The sequence below is a fragment of the Desmodus rotundus genome, unplaced genomic scaffold (assembly GCF_022682495.2).
Source record: "Desmodus rotundus isolate HL8 unplaced genomic scaffold, HLdesRot8A.1 manual_scaffold_159, whole genome shotgun sequence".
Classification (NCBI taxonomy): Eukaryota; Metazoa; Chordata; class Mammalia; order Chiroptera; family Phyllostomidae; genus Desmodus; species Desmodus rotundus.
This window is the reverse complement of record NW_026527213.1, coordinates 101,496-118,648: the sequence shown is the minus strand read 5'-3', so window position 1 is coordinate 118,648 and position 17,153 is coordinate 101,496. Positions and strand designations below refer to the sequence as shown.

Here is a 17,153-nt window from a genome sequence, read left to right as displayed (position 1 = left end):
AGCCAGAGTCAAAAAGAACCTACCTTTCAGGATGTATGCGAGGCTCAGAGCCCACCCCTGGCTGCAGGAAAAGCAGGCTCCGGGCAAGTTGGCTTCCTGTGATCTACAGCAGCATCCGGGAGCTGCCAGGGATCTCCGTGAAAAATGCTGCCTCTTGATTAGTCTCCTGTTGGTTGCTGTAGAGAAAAGGGAGGCCAGCCTGCTTTCTTCTAGTAGCATTGCCTATATACACCTGTAAATCTCTCCACAGGGTTGAGTTCTCCATTAGTTGGCTCATGCATTTCTAGGGAGCAGAGGGGATTTGGAATCATTTTTGGGTAACTGTTACATCGATGTCAGAGTGTAAATTGTGTGGGGACAGTGGAATATAGGGAGCCCAAGGCTGCCCCGGCCCAGGAATTGAGAGAGGCCTGGAGTCTTTTCTCTGTGCAGCCAGCATCTCCGCGCACAGCCTCAGGCAGCCTGAGACTCAGTGCCTCCCTGTGCTCATCTCAGGGAATCTCCACACCAGTGTGGTGGTTCTGCCCCAGGCAACTGTCCTCAGTTTTTCTCCATACAGGGGAAAGCAAGAGGGAATGGGCTACCCCAAGGAAACATTTTGAGCTCTGTGTAGGTATCCGTTAGGATTAGTTTCAGCTGAGAGAGAAAACTCAAAGTATCGGTGGTTTAGATAATGTACAAGCTTCCTTGTTTCTCAGGCAAAAGTCTAGAGGAGGGCAGTCCTGGGCTGCATGTGCTTCCGTGACCCTCGGGAGCCCAGGCTCTCTTCTGCCTTGCGATCCTGCCACCCTCACTTCCTGACTTCCACCTCTTGGCCCAAGATGGCTGCTCAAGCTCCAGCCGTTCAATCACCATTCTGGCCAACTGGAAGAAGGAAGGGCAAAGAAGGACACATCCCATGGTTTTAAGAAGACTTCTCAGTTATTGCTAATGATTCTTCTGCTTAAATTTCATTGGGCAGAACTTGATCACATATGCCTAGATAAAAAAATGGGGGACTCTGCTTCTAAGAAAGCATAGATATTGGGAGTGACCAGCAGCTTCTGTCATGTTGGGGTAGCAATATCTTGTGCATACACACTGTGCCCAGTGCTAAGGTGGGGACCATTGGGGGCAGGGCCCAGAGTGTCTGACCCTATCATTTGGATGAGGTCTAAAAATCAAGCTTTTACCTGTTCAGCCTTTTACGTAGTAAAAAGGTCAAGCTGTGCATGCAATCTGGCCTGTGGCTTGTGTTTGTAGAGGAAGTTTCACTGGAGCAGTCACACCCATTTGTAAACACCCACTTGTTTACAAATTGGCTTCTTTACACAAAGGAGCAGAGCGGTGTGGAGGCCCACACGTGCAGGCCGCCCTCACGTGTCCCCCACGTGCCCCCACAGTCCTTGTGCGGGGTCAGGGCTGTGCTGCAGGCCACCTGGCTGGTTCTGGGCGGGTGTGTCGGCCCCACGCTGACTCGGCTCTATGTTCGGGGCTGTCTGGCTGGCTGCTGCGGCCATTACCTCAGGTGGCATTGATCGCCGGAAAAGCCCAGAACCTACACAGGCTTCTGGGTCCTCGTGGAATGAATGGGTCCTCGTGGAAATAATGGGACCTCGTGGGTCCTCTCAGTGAGCAGCTGCCGTCCTGTGTAACTTCCTCTGCTGTTTTGTTGCAGACTCAGCGTAAACCAGATCACAGACACTGGGGTCAAGGTGCTGTATGAAGAGCTGACCAAGTACAAAATTCTGACGTTTTTAGGGTAAGTATTTCTCAGGAACACCGGACCAGCTACGTAGTAATAACACAGACCAGCAGGAAACTGCCATTCATGTGAGTAGATGGCTGGGACTGATGGCCAAGGGCGTCAGGAAGTACACTGGACTGGGAGCCAGGAGTCCCGGGCGCTGCTTCCAGTCCAGCCAGCAGCCCATGCTTTGAGCAAGTCAGGAAATCATGCCGGGCCTCCACCTCCTCTCTTGTGTGATTGGGATCCTAATAATATAAACGAGTGACTTTATGAGTGGCGGCTGGGGGGTTCGATGAGAGGCTATCTTGGTATATGTTTTATAAACATTAGAAAAATGTTTAGGTATTAGGCTTCACCGAGACGGATCCATGATCCCTCGGCAGAACCCTTGGGGCTTGACCAGTGGGGCCTGGGGCAATACTCTGTTTTAAATACTTTAATATTTCCACAGCACAGTGTATGAATAGTCAAGCCAGTTGGGATGAAGACCACAGATAGCTCCATATCAGCTGCCACAGTACTTATGAAAAACTTTGGGTTTTGATAGCCTGGGATTTGGGAGTTTGGGATAGCCAGCCCCACGCCACTGTTGACTCCGTAAGTGGGAGCCCATCGGCCAGCATCCTGGGCCTCAGTTCCCTGAGCTGAGGAGTGAGGACAGGGTGCCAGGCTGCCCTTCAGCTCAGGAGTTCTGTGTGAGTGTGGAACCCTGGGGTCTTGTCTAGTCCCACATTCACCTTCTGTGTGCAAGTTGTTGAATTGGCATCAAGTGGTAAAATGACTACGAGGTCGACACTGAAGAGGTCCCAGTACTCAGAAGCTTTCTGCCACCGAGATGCTGGCTGGTATCTTAATCTAAAAATGCCCATCGCCTGCCATTCGTTGGGTGCTTACATGCGGGGGCTTGGAATGATGTCACGTGATCCTCATGACAACCCCGTCAGGGCACTATCGCTCCTACCCCAGTATTACAGATGGAGAAATGGAGGCACAGAGACGTTCAGTAACTTGCCCCAGGTCACAAAGCTGGAAGGTGGCAGAGCGGCTTTGAACTCAGCCTGTGAGACCCCAGGGCCCCAAACTCTGGTCTCTGTGTGCCCTTTCTTTCTTCTTTCAACCCAGACTTTGGAAATCAGAAGCACATACTCAGATTTTTTTTTAAATGGGGTCATTAAGACGACATCGGGAGTCATCAAGTGTTACAACTGTGCTTTCTCTCGAAGCTTGTACAACAACCAGATCACGGACGTGGGAGCCAGATACATCGCCAGAATCCTGGACGAGTGCAAAGGCCTCACACACCTGAAGTAAGTGGGGCGGGCGTGGCGGGCTCGTTAGCAACATCTCTTGGTCACCCTTCTTTATTCACACAAAGAAGAAGTGTCACCATGAAGAGCTCTCACCTAAAGCCTTCTGCGGCATGCCCAGGGGCCTTATTGGTGAAATTAGGAGACCTGTGTGTGAAGGTGAGCTGGCCACCTGCTGGATCTATGACCTGTGGGTGGGGCTCAATTTGGGAGGGACCACTTACCACTGGGGGGAGGGGGGAAGGCTGCAGCTACCACCCTTTTGGAGGTCTTTTTTCCCCCAAGGAAATTCCCCCTTGTCTTAGTCCCTTCAGGCTTCTATAATAAGATACCACAAGCTAGGTGGCTCAGAAACACCAAAAATGTATTTCTTTTGGTTCTGGAGGCTGGGGAATCCAAGATCAAAGCGTTGGCAGATTAGGTGTCTGATGAGGGGCCTTGCCGTGTCCTCACCTGGTGGAAAGGGGACAGGGAGCTCCCCAGGGCCTTTTTATAAGCTGCTAACTGCATACCTGAGGGCCCCGCCCTCATGACCTGGTCACCTCCCCAAGGCCCCGCCTCCAAATCCATCACCCTGGGGGTAAGGGTTTTGGAATGTGGATGTTGGGGAGGACACAAACATTCAGACCATAGCACCCATCTAGTTGCAGGAAGAGCTTACCTTAGAAAGGGTGACAGAGCACCAGGCTTGAAGGAGCCATTCGTTGGGTGCTTACATGAGCGGGTGGGAACACACACCTTGGCCATCTGCAGCAAAGCTGAACCTCCCCGGTCTGCTGATGGGAATGAGTGATGCTCCAGAGGTCATTAAAAGAACCCCTGGGAAAGCTCGGGTTGCTGAGTTTCTGCACATCACCCAGAGTGGGGTCCCGACTGGCTGTCCTCCAGGCCTCGGGTCCTTCCCTGAGGGGGAGCGCAGAGCACCACTGCTGTGGGTCCCAGGAGAAAGGCCACACCTCCCAAGAGGCACCAGAGGGGCCCTGTGCTGGGTTTGAGGGTGGCTGAGTCCCCTCACAGCCAGAGGCTGACATGGGCACAACTCTCTCTGCAGACTGGGGAAAAACAAAATAACGAGCGCGGGAGGAAAGTGTCTCGCCCAGGCTGTGAAGCACAGCAAGTCAATCTTTGAAGTTGGGTGAGTAGAGACAAATGCCGTGTGCGTGCAGAACCCCACTTGTTCTGTGTCTGTGAGCGCCTGCTGGGCTTCTTGTACATAAATACACCAACGGACCCACTGGGAGAGACACAGAGAGCTTTCCTCACAGAGGCCCCAGTGGTCTCTGCACGGGAAACGCTGTGGGGAGGCCCCCAGGTGGACGGCAACGTTCACTGCGTGGACTTTTGTTTGATTCATGCAACAATCAGCATTATCACCCCCAGCAAACGGAGGGAGCTCTTCTCACCCTGAGTGGTGAGTTTCAACAGACAGATGTTCTTCACTTTAAGAATAGTGTATATGCCTTGGAGGGTTTTTTTAGTTTAATTTTTCTGTTGTAGTTTAATACACGCAGCACAGAAGTTACCATCTTAATCGTTCATACGCGTACGGTTCAGGGACATTGAGTACATTCCTGTGGTTGTAGGAATGTAGGATATAGGAACCGTCACGGCGATCCATCGCAGAGCTCTCTTCATCTTGAAAATGAGAAACTCTATACCCATTGAAGAGTAACTTTCCGCCTCCCCTCCCCCAGCCCCTGGCAAGCACCATTCTCCTTTCTGTCCCCGTTTATTTGACTCCTGTTGGTCCCTCAGATAAGTGGAGTCATAGAGGATTTGTCTTTTTGAGACTGGCTGATTTCACTTAGCATGAGGTCCTCAAGATTCATCCATGTTATAGCATGTGTGGCAATGTCCTTCCTTTCTAGGGCTGAGTAATGGTCCACTGCCGGTGTAGAGCACATTTTGTTTACCTGCCCATCTGTTGACGGACACTTGGGTCCATTCCAGCTGTTGTGAGCAGGGCCACTATGAATGTGGTATGCACATATCTCTTGGAGACTCTGCTTTCAATTCTTTTTGTTTGTTTTGTTTTGTTTTTCATTCTTCTGGCTCTATACCCAGAAGTGGAATTGCTGGATCAGATGCTAATTCTATTTTTAATTTTTTTTTTTGACAAAACACTGTATTGTTTTCTGCAGTGGCTGCATCATTTCACATGCCCACCAACAGTGCAAAAGAGTTCCAATTTCTCCTCATCCTCGCCAACACTTGTATTTTCTGTTTTTATTTTTGAATAGCAATCATCCTAATGAATGTGAGATGGTCTCTCACTGTGGTTTTGATTTGGAGGCTTTTAAAAGCCTTTTATATTGTCATAGTGTTTTGTTTGATTATAAAAGAAATACAGATAATCTTATTTATAAACAATGGAAAGTATGAAAAGTATAATAAAAATCAGTTTCTCAGAAATAGTTATGACAAACATTTGAGGTCAGTTAAGCATTCTTGCTCTCTCTATACCATATTTTAAAGATTTTATTTATTTATTTTTAGAGATAAGAGAAGGGAGGGAAAAAGGGCGGGAAACATCGATCACATGCCTCTCACACGCCCCCAGTAGGGGTCCTGGCTTGCAGCCCAGGCATGTGCCCTGACTGGGAATCGAACTGGTGACCTCTCACTTTGTTGCTTTGCAGGAAGACATCCCACCCACTGAGCCACACCAGTCAGGGCACTCTATACTATTTTTGAAAATATAGGTCATTTTTTTCTGTATTTAGAAAAAATATATTTACAGAATTTTATGCTACCATCTTCACTTAATTAAAGATGTGATTCCATTGCATTGGATAGCACACACACTTTTTAAGCAGAACACTGGAAACTCTTAGCCTGGGATTTTAGCCAGCCATCTGGGGAGGGAGGAGCAGGCACCTTGCTGCAGGGGCGCGCTGCGCTGCGGCAGCAGTGGGTCTGCTATGGGGGGGGCCAGGCAGGCAGACCTGCTCTGCTTTACGCAGACTGTGCCCCTCAGCCTGTTGGGAATAACTGACCCTTGTGACAGGCCAGAGGCTGTTCTGAGTGCTTTGCAGGTATCAGCTCAACCCCACAACCACTCTCCGAGGAAATGCTCTTATTATCTCCCTTTTACAGACGAGGGGATTAAGACCTAAGAAATGACGTAAGTCTCCCAAGCATGTGCAAGTAGTAGGTCAGAGGCAGGACGTGAGGTCCTGCTCGGAAGCCCAGCCTCTGACCTCGCAGACCCTGTTCAGGCAGACCCTTGCCTTAGCCAGGTTCTCTCCGGTGACCCGCTCTGGGGGAGAGAGCACAGCTCTGTCACTGCGGCTCCCCACCCACACCACAACAAGCCACACGGCGCGGGGTGGTAATGTCCTCTTACATCAGAGGGTCATTGCTGTGAAGGCTTCTGAACGTGCTTCCCGGGCCTGGCCTCACGGAAGACTGGCTGTGCCTTCACAACGATGTTGGACCCATGCACAGAGTCGAATGGGCGCTGGGAGGCTGTACACTCTGCGGGTGACACTTCTGGGACAGCCTTGGGCTTAGGCTCTCTGACTGACAGCTCTCTGAAAGCTCAGGGGTGAGACCTGGTCTCTAGTTGTGCAACCCGCTGATGGGCTGCTGTTCGCAAGGCTTCTACTGCCCTTTCCCCTGACACTTCCCTCTGAAGTTGAGATCCCCAGAGCAGCTCACTAAGGGGCAGGTGTAGGAATTCGTCCCCAGGCCACAGCTCCCTGGGTGGAGCAGAAACGCAGGCCTGCGGAGTGTACAGCCCAGCCGTGGGCTCCAGCAGGAAATACAGGGTAGCATCACTCACCTTCTCCGTCTTGCCTCTGCCCTCAGGATGTGGGGCAATCAAATCGGTGATGAAGGAGCACAGGCCTTCGCGGAGGCTCTGAGGGACCACCCCAGCTTGACCAACCTGAGGTACCTGCTGCCTTCTGACACCCTCTGTCTCCAGGGCCAGCCTGGTCCCTCCGTGTGCCTCTTGGTGTGCCAGGGGGTGAGGGGAGTTGGGGGAGAAGAGGGTGCTTGGCTTTCCTAGGGAGAGAGGTATATGTGTGTGATTTTTTTCTTTTTAAGATGTCTTTGTTGACATAGAGCAGGCATACAGTAAAGCACATTCCTGGGTGCTCTGCTCAGGGATTTGACACAGACACACACCCGCACACACACCACTCGAGTGAAGACCAAGGACATGGCCGGCCCCTCAGCCATCCCCCCATGCCCTTGGGGGCGAGGGGGAATTCCAAAGTCCAGATAAAACTGAAAGGGACCATGGACGGCAGATTCCCGCCCCCTCCTCATCCTCAGGACCGTGCTGGGACAGAGGGGGCCCTTTGTCTCTATACACAGGCACACTCCTCCTGGCCTTCCTTCGGGTCTCTGGCCAAACCTCAGAGCCTTGGGGTCCCCTGTTGCTCATGTCCTTCCCAACACTGAGAGAGAACCTGAGATGGTGGGGCAACAGCGGAGTTCCTTCCTGATGAGAACAGCAGAAGCCTGCCCAGCTCTCACAGACGGGCACCTTGAGAACGTCAGCCCCCTGAAGCAGAGCTGGCCAGGCCTCATCAGCCCCCAGTCTGCTCCGTGACCAGGTCCCACCCATGTCCAACGGTTCCCCTCTGACCTCACGCTCAGAGCAGGTGCTCTGCAACAACAGAGCCTGGGAGCTGCAGGCGAGGCCGAGAACTTCTGCCTCAGGTCCTCTGGACAGGGCAGCTCCAGCAGGAGCCTCTTGGCTGTTTTGGTTGCTATAGCCAAAGCCTAATATAATAACCCATCCCCGTGTTTTCCATCCTAGTCTGGCATTCAACGGCATTTCTACAGTTGGAGGAAAGAGCCTGGCACAGGCCCTGCAGCAGAATGCATCTCTGAGAATATTCTGGTAATTACCAGAGGCATTTTGAAAGGTTGGGTCTCGGGGTTTATTCCAAAGACTGTGCACACAGCCAAGAATCTTACTGAAAAAGCTGCCTCTCCATTGAAAAGGCTCTAGGCCTTTCTTCAAAGGTAGGCTGATAATCTCCTGCTAGAGAAGAAAATAGCCATTCTCAGAAGCACGGCCAGGCACAGGAGGGGAAGTGGGCTAAGGAGCATGAGTTCGAGGCCTTAGCCTTCTTTGGCAAGCTGGGCCTCAGGAAAACTGCAAGGTTGGCCTCAGCACCTGTCAGGAGCAGCCTCAGAACCCCTAGCTATGCCTCGCAGAGGCCAGCGGCCATGCACTTGGCTCAAAATCCTCTTCCATCTTCCTCTTAAACTGTCTTCCTGCCCCTGTAGCCTCCTCCTTCCTCACATGGCCACGTCGGGGTCTGGCCTTGGTGCTCCAGCTCTCCTGTCACCTGTCACCTGTCACAGGATGCCCACAGTCTCACACCCTCTCTGCACTCCAGGGGCACTAGTGTATGTTGCCTCTGACAGTGTTCTTTTCTTTTTGTTCCTTTTTCCTTTGGTCATTATTATTTCATTTCATTTCATTTATTTATTTATTTACTTGTATGTTACTTACTTGCCTGTGTCATACATGGCTCAGGGGTGAGGAAATTCTGCTACGTGTCTATGTGCCTGCCTCTCGAAGCTCAGGGCTCATGAGATATTGGCTAAGTTAATTCATGAAAACGGCACCATGAGGTGACTGCTGGTATTAGGCCTGCCGGCCAGTAAGTGCAGTTTTCACTCTTTTCCTTTCAAAAAATATGTTAAAAATTTTGGAAAGTAACATGCTTAAAAAAAAATTGTAAGACACTGAAGTCTGAAAAGTAGGAAGTGAAAGTACCTCCTCCCTTGTGGTTTCCAAATACACCATTTCTTCTAGTCTTCGAGCGCATGTTCTAGCCTTCCCAGCATTTGAATGCATGTCTATTCAAATACATACATATATATCTCCACTTTCGTACGGAATAGAATAGCATTTCCCAAGTGGCTTTAAAAAAATCTTAACCATATATCACCCATATTTTACATCTCCCGTTATGTCAGGGTTCCTCAATTTCAACACTGTTGACATTTTGATCAGTTGACATTCTTTGTTGGGAGGGGCTGTCCTGTGGCTTGAGGGGTGCTTAGCAGAACCCCTGGCCTCTACCCATTACAGACCAGTAGTCCCCCCAGTTGTGACAATCAAAAATGTCTCCAGACATTGGCGAATGTCCCCTGGAGATTGAGAACCACTATTTCACAAGGATAGTAATGCCAAACCCAACACTTCCCGGGTACGGACTACACCAGGCGCTACTCTCAGCCTGTGCATGTGTGTGTTAGCTCGCTCTCACTGTCCATATTCGCCAGTGAGAAAACTCAGGCCTAGCGAAGGAAGCCGCCCACCCGAGGTCGCCTTTGCTCGTAGGTGATACACACCTGGCATGTCTGGCTCCAGAGCTCCTTAAACACTGTGCCCTCCGCCTCCATCCCTACACGACCTCATTCTCCAAGGCCAGCGCAACGTTCCATGGAGTGGACATTCGCGATTTATTTTACCAGTTGCCTCTATTGATAGATACTTAAATTTGTTCACATTTACATTATGACCGATAGTACTGCAATCAATACTGCGTGTGGAGATCCTTGTGCACGTCTTTGCACGCTACAATTTCTAGAAGTCTAATTGGCCCCAAGTGTAACACGTTTAAAATTTGGGTAGACACTACCAAATTGGCCTTCAAGGAATGATTTTAATGTTGTTTCTATCCCATCCTTCTTCTTGATTTATTCTTTCATCTGCTGGCACAACAGGGTCCAATCCCATTTATATCCAGGGCTTCTAGCCCTGGGTGCTTTACCCAGAGCACTCCCAGTTTTAGGAACAGTTGGGAGACTTCCTGACCTTTCAGTGTCTGGCATGCGGTCCTTCACAACTGGTCTCAGAGCAGAGCGCTAGGCACATGTTCAAGTGCCGTCGGCAGGCTCTTCTAGGTCTTATCCGGCTGACTTGGGTAACCCACTATCGACGGCGTTCGAGGGATCTAGGGGGCTGGCAGCCACCTGAGAAGCAGGCATCGGCCTCTCATTTTCAGGGTTACCAGTCCCCTCCAAGACCTGAGGGCTCAGCAAGGATGGAGAGGGAGCGTGGGCACCTGTGACGTAAGAGTTTAGGTATAGAATTTGCCCTAGAAGTGAACCACCACTGCTCATCCATGAGGCTCTGAGGCTGGGCTTGGAGCCTGGCGGTTGGCTGGGTTCTCAGCAACTGGCGAGCTGTGTAGCGGGAGGCACCTGGGCTGGGGTCCTGCACCTGTGAACTCATTTTAGACGTGTGCCAGGTAGGGCTCTCTGAGTAACACTTTCTTTCCTTTCTAGGCTCACCAAAAATGAACTTGACGATGAAGTGGCCGAGAGCCTGGCAGAGATGTTGAAAGTCAACCAGACGCTGAAACATTTATGGTAACTCAGAGAACCTTAGAATCTCGGTCTGTGCTGCTTTTAAAAAAATATTGAGTTAAGATGCATATGCCACACAATTCACCCTTTTAAAGTGCACGGTTCAATAGTTTTTAGTATATTCACGAGATTGTGCAAACCATCACTACTCTCTAATTCTAGAACAGTCTTATCTACACACCTCCCCGACCCCCAAAACCTGTGTGCGTTAAACAGTCATTCCCTGTCCTGTTCCTCCCCCAGCCCCAGACACCCGCTAATGTACTTCCAGGGTCTATGGACTTGCCTATTGTGGGCATTTCACAGGCGTGGAATCCAACGATGTGAGACTTTTTGTGTCTGTGCTCCGTCATCAGTATACGTTTTGAAGGTTCACCTCCATTATAACTTGTATCGATGATACCTCACTGCCTTTGGTGGACAGATGATACTCCACTGTGTGGGTTGTCCACATCTCGTGTGTCCATTCACACGTTGGAGGACATTTGCGTGGTTTCTACTTTGGGGCTGTTTATGGACGACGCTGCTGTGAACATTCGTGTACATGCTTGTGTGTGAACAGAGGTTTTCATTTCCTTGTATACGCGTACTTAGGAATAGAGTTGCCGGGTCATGTGATCCCTCTCAGTTAACTTTTGAGGAATTGCCAAACTGTGTCCTGAAGCACTGCTCTACTTGACATTCCCACCGGTAAAGTACGAGGGTTCCCACTTCTCCAAATTCTCTCCATCCCTTGTCATTGCCCATCAGTTTGAATTGTGCTGTCCCGGAGGGTGTGAAGCAGGATCTCACTGTGGTTTTGACTTGCAGCTCCCTGACGGCTAACAGCGTTGGGTGTTTGGGTATCTTCTTTGGAGAAATGTCTCCACATCCTTTGCCCATTTTTAAATTGGGTTATTTGCATTTTTATTGCAGAGTTGGGAGAGTTCTTTATATATTCTGGGTACCAGACATTTGGTAGACATACAATTTGCAAGTATTTTCTCTCCATGGGGTTTTTCACTTTCTTTTTTTTTTCATTTAAACTTATTAATAGAAGTTGTATATAAGGTTACTTTATTCCTGCATATGCTCACATATTTCTTCCTTGTATTTGCCCTTTATCTTTCCTTCTTGGCAAGATTTGGCTTTACGTTCAAGGGTCTTTTTGTGGTCATTGCCCAGCTTTTGCCTGGTGATAACCACCTCGCAGGGGCAAACACCATGTGAGCAGGGGGAGTACCACCAGCTCTCTCCCGCTGCACTCGGTCAGTGTAGACGGCATGTTTCTTCTTAAAAACCTGGACTGCTTTGCCAGCACGCTGCCCTTTGTAACGTCCTTGCACAGCCTGGACTTCATCGTCCTTTCGGACGGACACGGGTCACACACAGCACTTCTGTCTCAGCTCTTTGGAAGGAGAAGGCACAGCACCGTTTACAATTCCTGCTGCGGTCAGAAGTCACAAACGGACTGAACTTCATTTTGACCGCTGGCTCTTCTGCAGTGGCCGCAAAAGTGAAGAGAGACCCACATGCTGCTTCTGGTTTTTCACTTTCTGGATAATGGCCTTTGAAGTACAGAAGTTTTTAATTTTGATGAAGTCCAATTTATCTGTTTTTTCCTTGGCATCTGTGGTTTAGGTGTCCTACTAAGAAATCACTTCTCAAATCCAAGGTCACAAAGACTTACACTGAAGTTTTCCCTGAAGTGTTTTAGTTTTGCTCTTTCATCCGTGTGGAGTTCGTTGCTCTGCAGGTTGTGAGGGTGAGGGTGCAGCTTCCTTCTTTCGCACGTGGATAGCCAGTTGTCGCAGCGCCACTTGTTGCAAAGACCACCTTCCCCTTTTGAATGGCCCTGGCCCTTTTGCCAAAAAATAAATTGACCATCAATGTATGGGTTTATCGGTTTATTTCTGGACTTTCCATTCTAGTCCACTGATTAATACGTTTATCCCCAGCCAGCAACACCCTATCCTGATTATTGTAACTGTGTCGTAGTTTTGAAATCAAGAAGTGTGAGTCTTCCGATTTTGTTCATTCTCGAGATTGTTGTGGCTCTTCTGGGTCCCTTGCATTTCCATGTGAATTTTAGATCACCCTATCAGTTTCTAGGGGAAGAAAAAGCCAGACTGTGCTACTTTTACCTCTGTTTGTTTCATTGTTTCTTTTCCGGCTTATAGACTTTCTTTTATGCCCTTTCTGGGTGCCAGGCCAACCCCTCCAGGGAGATCAGAGCTGGAACAGGACTAGAGAGCAAGTCAGTCTCGGCGGCTTTGTTCCTATACAGCAGCCATATGCGCCTGAGCACTGCCGGGCTGTTCAGCTCTCTGCCTGCCCAGCCTCGCCAGGTCTTGGCTAGAGGTACCTCACCCTGTCCCTGGCAAGGCCAGCAGTGCAGCCATGAAGGAAGTGGCTAGAAAACAGCAGAACTCTGTGCCCACTTCCAGGTTTCTATTTTGCTCCTTTTGCAAAAATGTCAAGTTGCTTACCAGAAGATCAGCACCACTGCCGCTGAGCCCCGGGTCCCCGCCTTTGGGAGGTGTGACTGGGAGCACAGCCACTGTCGTCCTGTTGTGGGGGAAATTATGGCGACGAGAGCTCCCTTCCGCCGGGCACTATGCAGGTTGTGAGAAATGCTTCATGCACATCCTCCCACCGAAACTGCACACACCCAGGGCCGGGAGCTTCTCTTAGACTTATTCCCCTTTTACAGATTGGGCAATGGAGGCACAGGTAGCTGTTGTTTATTTCTTCAAGGATCTGTAGCTAAGAAGTGGGGAATGTTTTTTGTGTGTGTGTGTCTGTGTGTGAGGGAAGCTTTTAACCACTTCCTCTTAAGGGCTTGGCCCCTTCACCCTTAATTTCTATAATTGTATCAGTCGACAGTGTGGGCCCTTATCTTCCTGGCAGGGCTGCCTTTTTGGGTCCTTCAGTGCCCAGGACTTGTAAGGGTCAAGTTCAGTCATAGCCAGGAGTGAGGAATGAGCCTATGATGAAGGGCAGACCCATCACGGCCTCGTGCTGCGTTAATTCCTGGCTACGGCTGGCAGCATAGCAGCCGGGGGCGGGCACTGCAGGGGTGGCCAGGGCTGCCCAGCTATCTCGGAAACCTTTGTTCCACTTGCATGGCTGCCACCCAGCATGATGGGGTTACTTGTATTGGCCCTATTGTCACTGCTTTCCCCCTGGGCCCATGAGCAGCAACAGAATTGTTGCTCCTCTTTGCCGCTCAGATGTTGGGGAGGACACGGTCCCATCTTAGAAGCCTTTGTTTCCCCCAAAGATGAGAATGGCCAGTTGGTAGCTCCTAAACTACTCACCTGGAAGGAGACAGGGCAGCCCATTCCCTGAAGCGTTTCTTAGAATTTGTGTGGTCTGCAAAGGTTTCCGAGCGGGCCCCTCTGCACGCAAGAATATCAAGCGCACGCACACACCAACGTTCACGCACTAAACTATGTCCGTGTGAACACCCAGATACACCCTGCTCACTCTAAAAGATGCGGAAAAGTGAAACATTTTAAAGGCTGACCTTTACTCGGTGGATTGGCTCCAGACACCCTGAGCCAGGTTAAAAGTTGCGTGGGCTCAGTTCTCCCCCGACCCTCTCTGTCTCTTATCCCACCACCCCATTACAGTTACCCCCTAATGAAGGGGGCAGATTCCGTTCAGTACTGTGTGTTTGATACAAAAGATATGTCCGCCTTTCAGGCTCATCCAGAACCAGATCACAGCCCAGGGGCTCGCCCAGCTTGCAGACGCGTTGCAAAATAACACCGGCATCATGGAGATTTGGTAAGATGTATCCCCTGCTAACGATGACAATGAGTGTGTGCTCAGCGCCCTCGGCTGCATGCCCTGTACAGTGGCGGGCGATTCCCATTCATCCCCAGCCACCCTCACACCTGTGATCCCTTCCCTTGCACTATCTCATTTCCTGCTGATTCTACTGTTAGCATGCATACCACTCCATTGTAACAGCTACTATCTAGTGAAGGTGACGCGGTAGAAAAGTCATCCAAGTAATTCTTTAATGACAATACAGATGAGTGCTATCAAAGAGAATGCTGGGAAGGGAACCTAATGCAGGCAAGGTTTCAGGGAAGAGGTCCTTAAGGAAGTGGCATTTAAACTAAGCCACCGAAGATGACTAAGACTTAGTCGGGCGGGAGGGAAAGTGTTCCATGGAGGGGGAATAGCATATACGAAGGTTCTGAGGAAGGAAGGACCATAATGCCAAGCAGCGGATGTGCCCGGGGCTCAGACAGTGTGGAAGAGGGGTCAGCGGAAGACATGGAAAGTCACTGCTGGGTTTGAGGCGAAGAAGGATGTGGTTGGATTTGCACTGTAAAAAGAGCACTCTGGCTCTTCTAGGGACATGGCTTTGGGGGGACCAGAGTGCACGTGAAGGGCCTAGTCAGGAGGGCCTTGAAGTGATGAGGCAGAGGAGACACCGTGGGTGCTTGGACCAGGGTCGTGGTGGTGAAGATACGGAGAGTTCCAGGGAGGCCTTCTAGGGATGTTCAGGGAATGAAACAGAACTGGGTGACAGACCTTGAAGATGAGGAGGAAGGGGCCAAGGCTGACCCCAGCTTCCTGAGTTGCACCACTGGATGAAGAGTGTGATTCACTGAGCTAGGGGTCCCTGTGGAGGGGTGGCCACTTTGAGGTGGCTGGGAGCCCCCCAGTGAAGATGTCAAGGAGGGAAGTGGCCCCACAGTGGAGAGGTCTGGGCTGCGGGTCACTGACATACGGATGAGGCCACCCCTGGGGAAAGGGCCTCACCCCAAGCTGGGAGAAAACCTGTTATTTAGAGATCGCATGGAGGGAGTGGCCAGATATACAAGAAAAACCAGAAGGCATAGTGTCAAGTCAAGGGAAGGTCGTGTTTCCAAGAGGAGGAAGAGAGAAAGCAGGACATCCAAATGCCTGTGAAGGTCCAAAAGGACAAGGTCTGAAAAATGCCATTGAGTTCAAGTTCCTAGAAGCTATTGGTGACCTGAGTGAGACCTAGTTCATAGAGTGATGGGAGCAGAAAAGGATTAATGTTAGTAGGAAATACGCAACTAGAGCATGTTCCTTAACCTCAGGGTGGTGTGAAGCACCGGTCGTGAGGAACACATGGAGTATCCAGCACTCCCTGACATTTTACTTGTTTTCTTTGCTTTTCTCCAACAGCCTGAATGGAAACTTGATAAAGCCCGAGGAGGCCAAAGGCTTTGAAGATGAGAAGCGGCTTGTCTGTTTCTGAGGGGATGCTTTCCTGTCTGTGGGGCTGGGCTCTTGGTGGGTGCTGTAGCAGCCACCACTATGCTGGGCAGTCACGGACTGGTCACCTGGTCTTCTGTGTCTCGGAAGGGCTCTGCTGAGATGGTGAGCTGGGACCGCCGGCCGGGAGCCTCTGCCTTCCTGATGCCAATCCTCCTGCAGACGCTGAGGGGCAGACGCTAAACTCCCCCTATTGCTGTTACGGTTTTTCAGGGAAAGGGTGGGCTTCGTAAGACATTTTGGTTCCTGTGAACATGCTATAAAGAGATGTGAACGCACATCCACGATCACTTTAACCTGAAACTACAGGAATAAGACTTGGAATTCATCCAAACGCCTGCCCTGAGGACCAGGGGAGCAGTGAGCAGGCCACCGCTGTCGTCATGCAACAGTCGAGGACTTGGCGCAGAAGTTGGTGCGAGTTTCTTGGAGGAAAGATGCTCAGCGAATGAGAAGTGTTTGGCCTGATGTATTCTCCTTGCTCAGTCCCTCCCCAACGTGTTGCTATTATTCCCACTTCATGGGGCTGTAGATTCCGAGGTGTGTGCAGGGTGGGGAGGTGGTTGGTGCCAAGGAAAGGACTCGTCCCAGGCTTTAGTTTGAGTCCTGGGGTGTCACTGCCAACAAAGACCCCTGGAGCAGGTCTAAGGGAACGGATGAGGCCTCTGTGATGCCGAGTTTCCACTCGGGGGCTTCCCCTTGGCTCAGCTGACACTCCAGGAGACTTGTACTAGGGGCAAAGCCGCTCTGCCTGGGAAGAAGCACTGCCTGCCCCAAAAGCAGGGAGGCGTGGCGCACCTTCGTGGTCCTGGCACCCACGCAGAAGTGCCTCTCTCTCCTGCCCTTCTGAGGAAGTCTCCTCCTGCCCTGTGAAGTTGGGAGGGCCACTGGGCTGGAGCCAAGACTCGGGGAGCTGCTGAGAACCCGACTGGCAGAGCGCATCAGACCGACCGCCACGGTGGGCACGGGGTGATCCTGGATGGGGGCCAGGGTGGAGACAGGACCTGATAACTTGTTCTCTTACCAATTCATTTGTTAATAAAACAGTGAACACACTCACTCTTTCTAATTGCCTGGGTCTGGGTTTTTTAAAAGGAACTGCATCTGGTAAGCATGCTTTGTTTCCCGGACCCCATGCTAACTCCCTTTAGAGTGCCAGGGTGGGGCCCTGGGGTGAGGCCCTGGGGTGACATGCTGTGGGGACAGCCTGTGAAAGAGGGTCCAAGGCCTCATCATTTTGCTCCTTCATAGGCCTCTCTACCTACCAAGGGGCCAAAAATCAGCCAAGGAAGCAACTGAGGACTCTTCATCTGGCCATCAAATCCAAACAGGTCACTTCTCAGAGGAAGTGACTGGAGGCAGGGGTGGCTGGGGCTACCCTAACCTGGGCCAAATGTCACGGCGCTCCCCACCGTGCCCAACAGGTCCTGGCAGGCCCAGCTCCATGTCCACTACCTTCCTTGGCTATTCTACTGAGTGGAGGAACCAGGTGGGCCAGTCACTCACCATGGCAAGAGCCCCACGCCGCT

The 17,153-nt window shown here is 50.8% G+C and overlaps 1 protein-coding gene and 1 pseudogene across 1 annotated transcript in view; one reads left to right on the top strand and one right to left on the bottom strand.

The window, feature by feature from the left end:
* Positions 1-16,688, top strand: part of NOD1 (nucleotide binding oligomerization domain containing 1) — a 37,214-nt gene extending 20,526 nt beyond the window's left edge. The window contains exons 6-13 of the mRNA XM_024563099.4: positions 1,658-1,741; positions 2,953-3,036; positions 4,088-4,171; positions 6,847-6,930; positions 7,808-7,891; positions 10,300-10,383; positions 14,068-14,151; positions 15,535-16,688. Coding sequence (XP_024418867.2) covers positions 1,658-1,741; positions 2,953-3,036; positions 4,088-4,171; positions 6,847-6,930; positions 7,808-7,891; positions 10,300-10,383; positions 14,068-14,151; positions 15,535-15,607 — 661 coding nt within the window. The 3' untranslated portion in view covers positions 15,608-16,688. The remainder of the gene's footprint in view (positions 1-1,657; positions 1,742-2,952; positions 3,037-4,087; positions 4,172-6,846; positions 6,931-7,807; positions 7,892-10,299; positions 10,384-14,067; positions 14,152-15,534) is intronic.
* LOC128780061 (ribosomal protein uL24-like pseudogene) lies at positions 11,251-11,841 on the bottom strand (annotated as a pseudogene).
* Positions 16,689-17,153: the final 465 nt, after the last annotated feature.